At 39.6% G+C, this 15,158-nt stretch overlaps 1 protein-coding gene across 16 annotated transcripts in view; it reads right to left on the bottom strand.

The window, feature by feature from the left end:
* LOC130911137 (CD166 antigen homolog A-like) overlaps nucleotides 1-10,397 on the bottom strand; it is a 164,712-nt gene extending 154,315 nt beyond the window's left edge. For 4 of the 16 annotated variants that reach the window (XR_009061979.1, XM_057828874.1, XM_057828891.1 and 1 more), the window contains exons 1-4: nucleotides 6,493-10,397; nucleotides 5,647-5,691; nucleotides 5,307-5,357; nucleotides 5,131-5,166 (exon numbers count right to left, since the gene is read on the bottom strand). Coding sequence is in view for 15 of the 16 variants with exons in the window: in XM_057828874.1 (XP_057684857.1) it covers nucleotides 5,131-5,166; nucleotides 5,307-5,357; nucleotides 5,647-5,691; nucleotides 6,493-6,496 (136 nt within the window). In the remaining variant the exon portion in view is untranslated. The remainder of the gene's footprint in view (nucleotides 1-5,130; nucleotides 5,167-5,306; nucleotides 5,358-5,646; nucleotides 5,692-6,492) is intronic. The other 12 variants (XM_057828883.1, XM_057828884.1, XM_057828887.1 and 9 more) reach the window with 12 other exon arrangements.
* Nucleotides 10,398-15,158: the final 4,761 nt, after the last annotated feature.

Here is a 15,158-nt window from a genome sequence, read left to right as displayed (position 1 = left end):
AAGCAGGCCCAAACCATGATGCTGCCAGCACCATGTTTGACAGTGGGGATGGTGTGTTCAGGGTGATGAGCTGTGTTGCTTTTACGCCAAACATATCGTTTTGCATTGTGGCCAAAAAGTTCCATTTTGGTTTCATCTGACCAGAGCACCTTCTTCCACATGTTTGGTGTGTCTCCCAGGTGGCTTGTGGCAAACTTTAAACGAGACTTTTTATGGATATCTTTGAGAAATGGCTTTCTTCTTGCCACTCTTCCATAAAGGCCAGATTTGTGCAGTGTACGACTGATTGTTGTCCTATGGACAGACTCTCCCACCTCTGCTGTAGATCTCTGCAGTTCATTCAGAGTGATCATGGGCCTCTTGGCTGCATCTCTGATCAGTTTTCTCCTTGTTTGAGAAGAAAGTTTGGAAGGACGGCCGGGTCTTGGTAGATTTGCAGTGGTCTGATGCTCCTTCCATTCCAATATGATGGCTTGCACAGTGCTCCTTGAGATGTTTAAAGCTTGGGAAATCTTTTTGTATCCAAATCCGGCTTTAAACTTCTCCACAACAGTATCTCGGACCCGCCTGTTGTGTTCCTTGGTGTTCATAATGCTCTCTGCACTTTAAACAGAACCCTGAGACTATTACAGAGCAGGTGCATTTATACGGAGACTTGATTACACACAGGTGGATTGTATTTATCATCATCGGTCATTTGGGACAACATTGGATCATTCAGAGATCCTCACTGAACTTCTGGAGTGAGTTTGCTGCACTGAAAGTAAAGGGGCCGAATAATATTGCACGCCCCACTTTTCAGTTTTTTATTTGTTAAAAAAGTTTAAATTATCCAATAAATGTTGTTCCACTTCACGATTGTGTCCCACTTGTTGTTGATTCTTGACAAAAAAATTCAATTTCATATCTTTATGTTTGAGGCCTGAAATGTGGCGAAAGGTTGCAAGATTCAATACTGTTCCGAATACTTTTGCAAGGCATTGTATAAAATATCCGCAGCACCCCATGGTATGAAAAGTGCACTCAGCAGGCTGCTAACCACAATGACATTCAGTACACGTTGCCATGACGTTAAGGCTGACTGGAGTGTAAAATGACATTTTAATGGACATGTGGCTGCTGAAATGAACAATAAAAACAGAAAGAAAACGTTTCTACTACTGCCTCATGTGGTGTGGCAATTATAGGCCTATTAAATACCACTGGTCGTGTCGCAATTTGTGAATCATATTTTCTACTGGAGAAGTGGGTTCTTATTATGATTGCAAAGTTTCCGGTATGAGACGACCTTTTACTTCTCAAAACAGCGCAGTACGAACAGAAGTTGTGGCGAGGAACAGAATATAACCACCGGTGTTTGAAAGAAGTTTTGTCAAATTGCATAGTTTTCTCCCCCTATGACGCCAGCATAAAACAACACATTTATAAAACATTTATTTATGTATTTTGCCAAATACAGTATTTGCTAAGATGTTCAATGACAAACATTGCATTCTCTTCTTTAGTACACAAAGAAATAGGTCTAAAACGGTTTTGGCCATGCAGTAACTAAAATGAAGTCTGCGTCTACCATGTTTTTTTTGTGTTTTTTTGCTACGACAACAAAAGCACACGAACAGGACGTACTCAAGAGCATTTCACTGAAATATATGTTGCTGTTAAGGTAGCTGGAGGATGTGACCCAAAAGTTCAGCAATGAGAAGTCAGTAATCAGAAGCAGACTGAGGGCGTGTTCATTGAACAAAGACGGTGAGAAGCGGTGGCTCCGCAGATTGCCTGATTGTGCTGGAAGGCCGAGTAGGCTTGGTGTTGGTAGTTAGGTGAAGCTCTGGCATCGAATTATATGCAGACCCGCTCTCTTATAGTGGCAGGCATTTGACTGCGGAGTGGGGGTAGGTGTGGGGATTGGTGAACTGTTAAGAATGTGAAAATGAGTGAGCCATAACATGTTGCAGTTCAAAACAAACCAAAAAAAGGTGTCGATTGAGGTTTCAACTTTTTAATTAATAAAAAATTAATTAATTAATTAGAAATTGCTGTTTGTTTCCTCCACAATTGCTCTCTCCTTTTTCCCTTTTCTGTCTGGTGGTTTTTTTTGTATGCGAAACGTAAAGTGATTTTTTTTTTTAACTTAATAATACAATGCTATAATCTTACACGACGTTTAAGGGGGAGCCAGGCCGAAAAGTTAATTGCATGTAATTAACTCCGCTATATATGATTTTAAAATGAAGAGTTTTCCGGTAAAATACCGTCTATTAAAGTTATAAAGCATTAAAACAAATAACAAAAATGAATGAAATGAACAAGATATTTTTGGAATGGGTCAAGATTATTTTTCGGACAGATCATGTGACTAGTACCTTAGATGGTTATTTGCTTTGCTTAGCCAAAACCACCTGAGGACTGAAGAGGCAAGATGGATATACGTAATTTTTTCAAACCTACGCTAAGCAGTCACCACCGGTGTCTTGCCAATACAAGTTACCCCTGTCAAAAAGGGTTTCCCCCGGCCACGGAAGCGCACACACACGCGCACGCACACACATTAGTTATGAGTTATGTCGACTTAAACAATTAATTGAAGCCAGAAAAAAAACACAGTTATGTATCTATTTCGGACATTGACGTTTATTAAACCGGAGAAACTCCATAGAGGAGTTGGAATTTCAGTAATAACACCTATAGGTCATCCTACGAGTAAAACAGTAAAACATTGCCTTTTTTTACATTCAGTACCTATGTTACGTTATACGACAGCAAAAAGTTTTTTTTATGTGAGAGAATTTATTCATGCTTAAAACACAACCGTTATATATTATATGTTGAATGCTTTTGTTATGCTTGCATGAGAACATTATAGCATAGAGTATCATTGTTAGAATAATCTAATGTAATCTTTTTGAGTGGGCCTTCTCATGCCCTTGACGATTGTAGACGGAGTCAATATGCCCAAATATGGACTGTCATGTTCCTGTTGTTTCCAATATGCCCTGAATGAGTACAATATAGCAACTGTGGCTTATCAAACTTCTTCCTGGCCACAGCTTGTGATTCAAGGTTACAGCTTAAGGTGGTTTTCCCCTATGAGAGATGTTTTTCTGTACTTGAGATGTTTTTACTAAGTTTCGATTTCGTTTCTATGGTGTCAACCCATAAATAGAGGGATGCCTTGTATCTCTCTTTTGTCCACATGCGGAGAGGCACTTTGTGCATTATTCCGTGTCTGTACCCAAGAGCTCTTGTACTAAACCTTCGAAGAAAATCAATCCATGGTTGTGGTCGTATTTATTTCTCTAATCTAGCTATCGAGGTAACACTTGTCTCGGAGTCCAAACTTGAGCTTCCCTGACATTTTATTTTTTATTTTTTTATGGATGGGCCATATTTTAAAACCTCGTACATCACCAAAACACAGAAATCCAGCAAATCAGTGCAGCGCGCTGGCTCTGCCCAAGGGGTTACGATAGGTATGAATAGAATGATGTCACTAATGCAGTACTTCTCATGGGGTGGCGCGTGTGACCTCGGGGAACATTTTTTTTTTTTTTTTTTGCCGTACTAGAATAAAGTGTACTTGCACATCCACTCAGTGGGTGGCAGTGGCGCTTTCAATTTCAAAGTGCGCGCAGTATTTTTGAAATAAGCAAGAGCACACAGATTCACGGAAGAGACTCATGAAGAGCTGGAGAGCTGTGCGCCGTTTTCGAAAGCCGTTTTCCGGCCGGACTCACGCAGCGACCCACTGTCTCCTCCGGTTCTCACGTGTCCGTCCGAGAAGTGCCATTTTCGGTTTGGGATCGTCACGACGACCGCCCTCACCTACGGTTCTCCCTCGGCCCAAAAATGATCACTGCTCCACATTTAACTGGAGGAAATTCTGGCACATCCATCCATTGATTTGATGAATGCATTTAATCGGTTAGAGTAAGAGACTATTATCATGTGGGGACACCGAAATGTACAGTTGTGTGTCATCTGCATTGGTGTGATAGGAAATGCCATACAGAGGTTGTGGGTTCAGTTTTCCGCCCTGATTAACTCGTCTAAGTATCCTTGAGCAAGTTACTGAACCCCACGTTCCTCCTGGTGCTGTGTCGCCAGTAGGTGGATGGCGATAAAGTGTAAAGCGCTGTGAGGAACTTGAAAGGTGGAAATGTGCTACATAAGTATAACGCCATTTAGCATTGTTCTTTACTTTGCGGTCAATATCTTGTCGACTCAGCAGGCATGTGTTATTTCTCACTTCAAGCAGCGCATTCTAAATGTCACGACTGTGTCAAAGCCCAAGACCACTTTAAGGCTACCTCCATACTTTTTTACCTCACAAATGCAGTGCACTTATCACAGCAAGGGAGGTTATTTTTATAATGACCTCTTTCCACTGAAGGGCATAGGTACCATTCTCGCACACACCATATAATTGTTTGCATGAGTAACACATTCATCGTCCTGTACCCATGGCAGAGCAGCAGCCCCCAAAAAATGATGTTTCCTCCTGTTTCCTCCGGTAATGAGTGGAGAACAGGAGGGGTTCTTAAAAAAGAACTAAGAGCCGAAATATTTACGAGTTAGTAATGTATCAAATACTTATTTCATGCAGTTAAATACAAATTATTTTAAATTATACAATGTGATTTTCTGGATTTTTGTATTAGATTCCGTCCCTCGCCGTTGAAGAGAACTTACGATACAAATTACAGACCTCTACATGGCTTGCAAGTAGGAAAACCAGCAAAATCGGCAGTGTATCAAATACTTGTTCTCCCCACTGTACACTGTAGTGAATACCTAGCGCAGTGGTCTCAAACCGGTCCTCAAAGGGCCGCAGTGGGTACTGGATTTCATTCCAACCAAACGAGAACAATCCCTTTTCACCAATCTGGTGTCTAACAAGTGTAATCAGTTAATTGCAGTCAGGTGCTGCTTACTTTAGCAGAAACCTCATTGGTTGAACTGTCTGTTTTGGATCTGTTGGAACAAAGACCAGGACCCACTGCGGCCCTTTGTGGAATCGGTTTGAGACCCCTGACCTAGCGTATTCTATAAACAAACGTACTTTTAAAATTTTGTTATTTAGCTTTTAATTGTTAATTATGGATGAATTACTGGAATAAATGGATGAGATACCTCTGGAACTGCTGACGGCACACTTTTTCTTCTGTCCTGGAGAAGCAACAAATTCTGTTACTATAGACAGTATAAACTTCAATCCATTCAAGGAGACTTTTTTTCCCTAAACAAAAAAAAACTAATCACTGAAACATAGCTTTAACATCACTGCAATTATAAAGAAATGACTGTACCTTTGGAAGTCTTGACCAAATCCTCAGTCAATATAGTTGTTATTCGTTTTCCTAAAACAAAAATATAAAATTTCTGAAATTACATTAAATATCCTAACTGCAAACAAAAAAAAAATTCCACAGCCACTGAAATCTTGCAAACTGTTACTGCAGTATGAATCACTATAAACAGTACATGCAATTTTGCCTAATGCCACCTATCAGGCTCCTGGAAGAGGGTTGCAAAGCTAATCTCCAGTATCAGACTAACCGCTAATTGATTAAAAGTTTATATTGGCTTGTGTTCTTATTGGCAACAAAGACAGATATTACTGACTGCAATAGCTTTATTTTGTATTACCAGAGGAACTGTTTTGCTCTTCGTCGATCTCCATTCTTTCGTTTTCTGGTCAAAAGAGAACAAAACATCTATCAGCACTACTTTGGTCATTGCAGATACTTGCACATAGACAAATACAGGCATAAACTAAAGTATTGCAACCTATGGAATGTTTCCTGAAAATTCATAATTTCTCCTTATGAGAAATGCTTTTACTATTTTAGCTTCTTAAATCCTTATACAATTTTTCCCTTCATGACAAGCATACAACAGCAAGGTCAAATTTTAAACATTCTAGGTCAGGGGTGCCCAAGTCCAGTCCTCGAGAGCCCCTATCTAGCTTGTTTTCCATTTCTCCCTCCTTCAACACACCTGACTCAAATAATCAGGATCATTATCAGGCTCTTGCAGAGCTTGCTGATGAGCTGATCATTTGATTCAGGTGTGTTAAAGGAGGGAGACATGGAAAACAAGCTGTATAGGGGCTCTCGAGGACCGGACTTGGGCACCCCTATTCTAGGTGGCTTCACCACCCCCCACTCTTTTTTACTTTTTGTGCTTTTTTTCTTCATCATTTTGTGTCTTTATAATGGAATATAGCAATTAATAAACGTGCATACCAACATTTCAAATTTCAACAAATTGTGGTAGAAATGGATTTTTGGGAAACATTTCAGTATTGCCAATATTTTTGTCCATGCCTTTAACTCCTAAACCACACCAATGATGGTACCCTGATAGTATCGTTCTTCATCATCCTTATTAGATCCGTTTATCATAGGGTTTATTAAATCAATACCACAATGCCAAAAAATATGGTTTTTGAGCGACATAATGCCATAAATGCACAAGACATTTAATACATACCCATTAGTCCAAGGGGACAACCTCTGCCTCCGTCTTCGTCTCCACCATTTTCTTCGTCTCTCCCTGTGCCTCCGTCTTCGTCTCCACCATTTTCTTCGTCTCTCCCTCTTTCACCTTCATTGTGTTCATCGTCACTGCTGCTTTCATCATCCTCATCCACTTTGTCGTCTCCATCAGGCCCGGAGTGGCTAATCGGGAGCTTCTGGACGATTCCAGAAGGGCCGGCCGGCCAGATGGGCCGGTCCGGGTTTTATTAAAAAAAAAAAAAAAAAAAATAGACTTATTAGACTTAGATTATAATTTTTTGTTTGGTATTTATTTATGACAGTGTCAATGAGTAAAACTTACATTCTGTTACCGCTGTCCCTGTGGGCCATCTTAAAAAAAAATATATATATATATATACAGTATTATTTTTTTTCCAGACTCATCCTCACGTGCGCACACGAAAAATACAGCATGCAGCTCCGCCCCCTAATTGTAGTCTGTATTGAGCCAAATTAGCTGCTATCTCGGTGCTCGGATGGATAAAAAGAGCAAGGGTGGCGCTGAAAAATAAGAATTAAAAAGAGAAAAGCACTCGTGAAAGAATCGGCAAATTGCGCGAAAATAGCTAATTTTTTCATTCAACGACCTTGCTGCCTCAAACTACAGAGGATTACAACGAAAGTGGTAAGGCCAGATGGCGAATAAAATGCAACTTGCACCGTGTGATACGACAATATGTAATTGTGGAAACTTTGGCTTCTTGTAGCACCTCACAAGGGATATGTAGCAGTAAGCATTAGCCAAAATGAACACACCACAGGTGCAGAGCTGGAAGGTAGGATTGCCATGTCGTTCAACGAGTGAACAATAGAATTAATATAATCAATTACCTGGCGTTTTTAAAGTGGAAATGGAAAATGGATAATAGTATCATTAGAAGTTGTTACAATGTGCAATACGTATTCTTTATTTTTCATATTGTTATGTTGCTATGTTTGTTTTATCTGTAAGCACTCATTTTGTTAATATTTAATGTTGCAGAAAAGGTCTTATTTATTAATTTATTTTAGGGCTGTCAAAATTATCACGTTAATGGGCGGTAATTAATTTGTTTAATTAATCACATTAAAATATTTGACGCAATTAACTCATTCACTCCCAGCCATTTTCACCGGAGCAAGGCCCTTCGCTCCCGGCCATTTTACTGGATTTTGACTGATTTTGCACGGCCCACAAAAAATTCTGTTCTATTGCTATATAAACATGGAACCCACCAAAAGAAAGATTAGACTCTCTTCTTTCAGCAGAAAAAAAAGTAAGTTCATACGTTATTTCATTCTTTAGAAATCAGCATTAGAAAATAGCTTAGTTTGAGCATTTTTCCAATTTCTGATGAAAAAACGGAGAAAATGAGCTTTTTGTAAACGCAAAAATTTCAAACATAATTTTGACTTTAACACGGCTATTTTTTGCTTCAGTGTCATCCCAAACATCTGAATAATGTTTTCCTTTTACAAAATAACATGAACAACCAGCCAAATAGAGCTTTTCATAGCAAAGTAACAATTTATTCACACTTACCTAACTGAGAGATGACGTTTGGTGGCTGCGACAGCGGTTAAACTTTTCCCTCATTGCCGACTGTCTCGTAAAGATGGATTTTTTAAAAAGTCTTTTTTAGTGGTGACCACTGTCTCGTTCACCAGGGGAACTTATGTTCCTGGGGGGGAACTGGTTTGGCCGTGCGCGTTTCGGTGCAGGACCCTCGAGCGTGCGGTGGACATGAGCAGCAAGCTGCGGAGGGGCTCTGCTAGCTTCCCTAATAAAGTTGTACTGTTTGAATTGAGTTGTGGGCTCTTAACAAATGCGCTACTGCCCTCCAGTGGCCAGTTTTATTGCTTTAAAATGGGTTTTGAGGGTTGTTTTTTGTTCTGGCGATAGATCGAAAGCTCTAGATGCTTCTTGTACAAAAAAACGCAAAAGACGTATAAATACGTAATCGGGACACTGAAGCATTTGGAAATAGAACGTATTTATACGGTTCCGGGAGCAAATGAGTTAATGCACATGCCCTGCTCAGACAGATTTAAATGACAGTACAATGACATGCCCACTTGTTAATTGTGTTTTATGGAGTTTTGCCGCCCTCTGCTGGCGCTTGGGTGCAACTGATTTTATAGGCTTCAGCACCCATGAGCATTGTGTAAGTAATTATTGACATCAACAATGGCGGGCTACTAGTTTATTTTTTGATTGAAAATTTTACAAATTTTATTAAAACGAAAACATTAAGAGGGGTTTTGATATAAAATTTCTATAACTTGTACTAACACTTATCTTTTAAGAACTACAAGTCTTTCTATCCATGGATCGCTTTAACAGAATGTTAATAATGTTAATGCCATCTTGTTGATTTATTCTTATAATAAGCAAGTACAATCCTTATGTACAGTATGTTGAGTGTATATATCCATCTTGTGTCTTATCTTTCCATTCCAACAATAATTTACAGAAAAATATGGCATATTTTATAGATGGTTTGAATTGCGATTAATTACGATTAATTTTTAAGCTGTAATTAACTCGATTAAAAATTTTAATCGTTTGACAGCCTTAATTTTTCAAATGTATCATTTAATAGTTTTTTTTTTTTTAATCCATTTTTAAATTTGTTCAAAATGATGTTGTGTTGCACTTGTTAAAATAAAGCCACCTTGTTAAACAACCATTACCTGCACTGAATTGGAATACACAGAATTACAGTACACGGCTTTAGAGAACACTGAACTTAACACGTGTATGCATAGTGACATTATTTTAAATGAGTGGGCTGGTCTGAGGCATGAAATTCCAGGGCCGAAAATGAGTCCCACTCCGGCCCTGGTCTCCATCATCCAACTCACCATACATTTCTGGATCCAATTTATCTTGGGGGAAAAAGGCAAAAATATAAATCTTCTGCTTGTACTTTTTGCATTCCAAATATTTGTTTACATTCCCAATTTAGGAAAATAATGAATATAACTATTATTTATTGCAAATTTGAGCTTTGTCAATTAGTGTGCCTTACCACTACAGACCTTCAATCTCAATCTCATCAAGAGACTTCCCCTTGAACTGTGCCAACATTCCTTTCTGCATAGCAAGCAGAATCTTCGTGATTTTTGCCACTTCAATCGTGGCTTCTGGCAGACGGTAAAAGTCTCTGTGAACTCTAATATCATGGCCCAAAAAGTTCGCCAGTTGATCCAGTTCGTTGTTCTTAAGGTTCAAGATTTGGGATTGGGTCACAATGTGCTTTCGAAGTTGTGTAGACCTCAGATACTGTGGATTCTTTGCGCCACACAAGCGTGCAAAGGTTCTAACACAATCCTGTCCTCTGTAGTGGCTTGTGAAGGGGCATTCTGGCCTTCCAAATAGGAAAGGGTTGTCCTTGTGCACATTGCACATCTGTCTTTTCTCTACGAGAAGTGTTGTCGCACAAACAACCTCAGGGTTCAACAAAACTGCCACTTTCCTGCCTCTTTTACCCATAATTTCCACTCTGCTAAAGTGCCTTGCTAGCTTCTGTTCAAAAAGTGACAGACTGGCAGCTACATCACCACGAAGCTCAGTTTGGTCTCTTTTCTTGAAGGATTCCAGAGACATTTTTGAAACTTCACCTGCACGGCGTCTATTAAAGAGTATTATTTGTGAAAGTGTCAACCTTGCAAGTTCTCCATATGCCTGAGGAGACTCATGTTTTTTTTAAAGTTGTGTATGGCAATAGCCGAGTTCTCCTCCAGGTATTTATGTAACTTTTGCACATCCTCTGTGAATGGTATGATGGATGGTTGATTGAACCTTGACTTTCTCAAAGTAGCCAGTGCAGTGTGAGAGACATGTCCGGCCCATTCTTTTGAGCAGAGTCTGATGAATCGTTAAGTTGCTTTTATCAAATGTTCATCCTCTGCTGCTTTAGCTCTGCAAAGAATAATGTCCCCAATTTTTTTCAACGAGTGCCCCAACTTCAGGGCAAGACTTGGTGTGGAATAGTTCTTGGGTAATGACAATGCTCGTGCAATGTCCAAATCTTCTTTCTCATGCTTTTTAAAGTGCCAAGAAATTTTGGATTGGGCTTTTTTGCAAACATAGCAGTAATTCTTTAAAGTGCAAGAAGAGATTTGTTGAGTTGATATGCTAGGAAGAGGCTCGGCCGGGGTGGGAGGCTGCTCGGCCGGGGTGGGAGGCTGCTCGGCCGGGGTGGGAGGCTGCTCGGCTGGCTGCTCGGCCGGGGTGGGAGGCTGCTCGGCCGTATTTGTTGAAATAATCCAGTTATCACGATGAGTCACTCCATTATCAGAACAGGGTTGGTCATTGATGCAGTCAGATTTGGAGGCCTTCTGTTCCAACAGCGGAACTCTCTTTGTTTTTCCTTCAGAAGGAAGTGGTTTAACTTGTCCAAGATATGGCAAGATTACCGATTGTGCATCCTCATTATGTTCAGTGTCAGTAGGAAAATCAGAGCTGGATCCATCAGAGCTTCTTGATGGAAGGTAGACATCGTCTGAACCTGAATCACTGATTTCAGAGTCAGAAACATGATCCCAAGACTTAGTAGCATCCTAAACAGCAAAAAAAAAAAAAAAAGTTGACATAAGTCATATGTCACAGTTCAAATATCAAACAGTTTGGAGCAAAAGTTCAAATGCTTATGAAGACAAACATACCAGTGATGAATTGTTCTTCAAAAAACAGGATTTATGCCATGATCTTGAACATACTAAAAGCACATTTAAGAGAACCATTAAAGTTATGCGAACAATTTTGCTTTAGTTCAACAAATATTTTCAGTAACTTAATAAAAGATCTGTTTAAGTAATGAAAAATACAAACATTTGCATGTTACACCAAGCCATTTTAAACTGGAGACAGGCCCAGTGCAGTCTTCACAATTTTCCAAAGCACTGAGAACTGCACCAAACATTCTATGGTGGCACTAAAAAAAAAAAGAAAAAAAAGTATGACAATCAAGAGGGTTCAACTAGGGCTGTCCCAAACGACTAATTTTCTCCCGATTAGTCAGCCGACTATTTTTACGATTAGTCGACTAATCTAATAATATTTTATTTATTTATTTATTTATTTTTTACTAATTTAGCAATGAAATTTTTGTTGACGCTTATCAATTCACAAAAAAACATATTGGAACACTCAAATCATTTATTAAAGTACAAATAAACACGTAAATAACAATAATAAATCACAAATAAACAATGAGTTCAAATGCTGATAGAATTAACTAGTGTAGCATCTCGATTGAAAAGATGGTCTCTTAAACTGATGGTTTACAACTTTTATTCCATCCTTGATGTAAACACACCGTAAAGGCTACGGTGCACACAAATAAAGCAACACAATTAGAAATTAACAAAAACTTTTCACCTTTTTACTTTTAAACCTTATTTATATATCAATGAAATGCCTATATGAATTGCCTTTACCTTATCATTGACAATCTCTCCCTTGAGTGCAATCACTGTATATACTGTATATATTTATGACCTTTTAACCTTATATAATTTTCTATACCATAAAATAAACCGTAACATGAAATAAACCTTTCAATTAGCATTAAAAACAATACTAATAGATAGCACTTATAGGCCCATTGTCAATGAAACATTATTATTTAGTAAGGCGACAGCACCCTCTGGTGTACAAAAAATGAAAAAAAAAAAAAAAAAAATTACAAACTGCGTGAAGGCGCTTGAGGTGTTTATTCACGGCCGACGTGCAGCCAAGCTTGGCACTGAAGAGACAGGACAGAAGAGCGTACTCTCCTTTGTTTCTTTGAAATAAGTCGATGTTTTGGACACTGTGGTGCGCTTTTTTTGGCTTTGTGCCGCTTTCCCCGCTTGCAAACAGAGCATCCGACATTCTAACTTTCCACGCATATATTTTTTTAACCCTTCATTAACCGTCGACGGGATGTTGTGCTCGTCGACGGATTTACGTCATCGATTACGTCGACTATGTCGACTAGTCGGGACAGCTCTAGGTTCAACACGACAGGAATATGTCTATGATCTGGAAGGTTCTCAAGCAGATGGAAGCCATCAAAATGGTCAAAGCATCCAAGGGGGCAACTATTCTCTATAAACGTCAGAGCGCTATGTCGGAGGAGATTAAACGCCTTTTGCTGATATGGATAAAGGATAAAGAGACTAGAGCTGTCCCGACTAGTCGACGTCGTCAATGACATAAATGCGTCGAGCACACCATTCCGTCGACGGTTAATAAAGGGTTAAAAAAATATATATATATATATATATATATATATATGTAGAAAGTTGAGGATGGCGGAGCACAAGCGGGTAAAGCGACACAAAGCCCAAAAAAGCACACCATTGTAGCCAAAGCATGGACTTATTTCAACGAAACAAAGGAGGGTATACGGTCGTGTGCAGTCTGCAACGCCAAGCTTGTCGGCCACGAATGAACACCTGAAGAGTCGTCAGCCAGTTGTAATTTTAGAAGATGACAGAAGACAACAAGCTGGCAGATCAGAAGTCCACATAACCAGTGTTGTTAATAACAGCGTCATTTTTGTCAGTTGTGAGTAATCCAATTACTTTTCTCATCGTTTTTGTGCTTTGAAACGAATTAACCCAATTATAGTATTAAGTATTCTTTTGGGAAATCCCGCTCGACATATGACCATTTTATCTTAAAGTCCTTGGACAAATTAAATTCATATCTAGAGGTACAAATTTATTGAAACATTTAAACACAGGAAAAAGAAGTGCCTGCAAAAATCAAGTACATCACATGAACACTTGACACACTAGCTTGTTGTCAGATCTAGTAAGTACAGTGGGGCAAATAAGTATTTAGTCAACCACTAATTGACACCACTTGAAAATATTAGAGAGGCCTGTAATTGTCAACATGGCTAAACCTCAACCATGAGACAGAATGTGGAAAAAAAAATAAAAACAGAAAATCACATTGTTTGACTTTTAAAGAATTTATTTGCAAATCATGGTGGAAAATAAGTATTTGGTCTTTACCAAAAGTCCATCTCAATACTTTGTTATGTACCCTTTGTTGGCAATAACGGAGGCCAAACGTTTTCTGTAACTCTTCACAAGCTTTTCACACACTGTTGCTGGTATTTTGGCCCATTCCTCCATGCAGCTCTTCTCTAGAGCAGTGATGTTTTGGGGCGGTCGTTGGGCAACACGGACTTTCAACTCCCTCCTCACCCCGTGGCGTGAAAATGATAAGAACGGGGAGCAAAAATCCTAGAACCACACGGGGGACCTAGTGAGTGACCTACAGAGAGCTGGGACCACAGTAACAAAGGCTACTATCAGTAACACAATGCGCCGCCAGGGACTCAAATCCTGCACTGCCAGACGTGTCCCCCTGCTGAAGAAAGTACACGTCTAGGTCCGTCTGCGGTTCGCTAGAGAGCATTTGGATGAGCCAGAAGAGGACTGGGAGAATGTGTTATGGTCAGATGAAACCAAAATAGAACTTTTTGGTAGAAACCCAGGTTCTCTTCTTTCGGAGGAGAAAGAATACTGAATTGCACCATACCCACTGTGAAGCATGGGGGTGGAAACATCATGCTTTTGGCTGTTTTTCTGCAAAGGGACCAGGACGACTGATCTGTGTAAGGGAAAGAATGAATGGGGCCATGTATTGAGAGATTTTGAGCGAAAATATCCTTCCGTCAGCAAGGGCATTAAGGATGAGACGTGGCTGGATCTTTCAGCATGACAATGATCCCAAACACACAGCCAGGGCAACAAAGGAGTGGCTTCGTAAGAAGCATTTCAAGGTCCTGGAGTGGCCTAGCCAGTCTCCAGGTCTCAACCCCATAGAAAATCTGCGGAGGGAGTTGAAAGTGTGTTGCCCAACAACCCCCCCAAAACATCACTGCTCTAGAGGAGATCTGCATGGAGGAATGGGCCAAAATACCAGCAACAGTGTGTGAAAAGCTTGTGAAGAGTTACAGAAAATGTTTGACCTCCGTTATTGCCAACCAGGGGCGCTGCCAGGGATTTTGGGCCCCATGAAAAGATATCACTTTGGGCCCCACCACCAGTGCCGGGACACACACACAAATTTAGAGTATCAACTATGTAATTTCCTGCATTCTGGTGAATCTTTACACACTAATTTGTGCATTTTCTGCATTAATTTAAGAAGAAAATATATTTATGTAAACATACAGCGTATAGAGCAATAATGAATAGACTGATATCATCTTTAAGAAATGTACTGAAGCCCATCTTTTACAATCTAAATATATTTTTATTAGAAATATTCTCAAATACCACAATGAATGACTTAAGTTAAAACCAAACTTTTATTCTAACAATACTACAGCATACATTAACGCCAATCAAAAAAACAATCTTTAGAATGATATAACAAACAAAGCGAACACCACACATACACACACACACACACACACACACACACACACACACACACACACACACACACACACACACACACACACACACACACAAGCAATCACACTCACAATTACAAGCAAAGCGAGCAGATTGCAGGTTGCTCAGCCTTAGTCACCAAGAGCCCAGCGCCGAGCCTTCTTGATAGCCAAGTCAGTGATCAAATCATTAAAGTCTAGCTTCCTAGCCAACTGACTTTCAATGGACAAC

This window comes from Corythoichthys intestinalis, unplaced genomic scaffold (assembly GCF_030265065.1).
Source record: "Corythoichthys intestinalis isolate RoL2023-P3 unplaced genomic scaffold, ASM3026506v1 HiC_scaffold_23, whole genome shotgun sequence".
Classification (NCBI taxonomy): domain Eukaryota; kingdom Metazoa; phylum Chordata; class Actinopteri; order Syngnathiformes; family Syngnathidae; genus Corythoichthys; species Corythoichthys intestinalis.
Note: the sequence above shows the minus strand (reverse complement) of the source record. Positions and strands in the feature narration are given on the sequence as shown.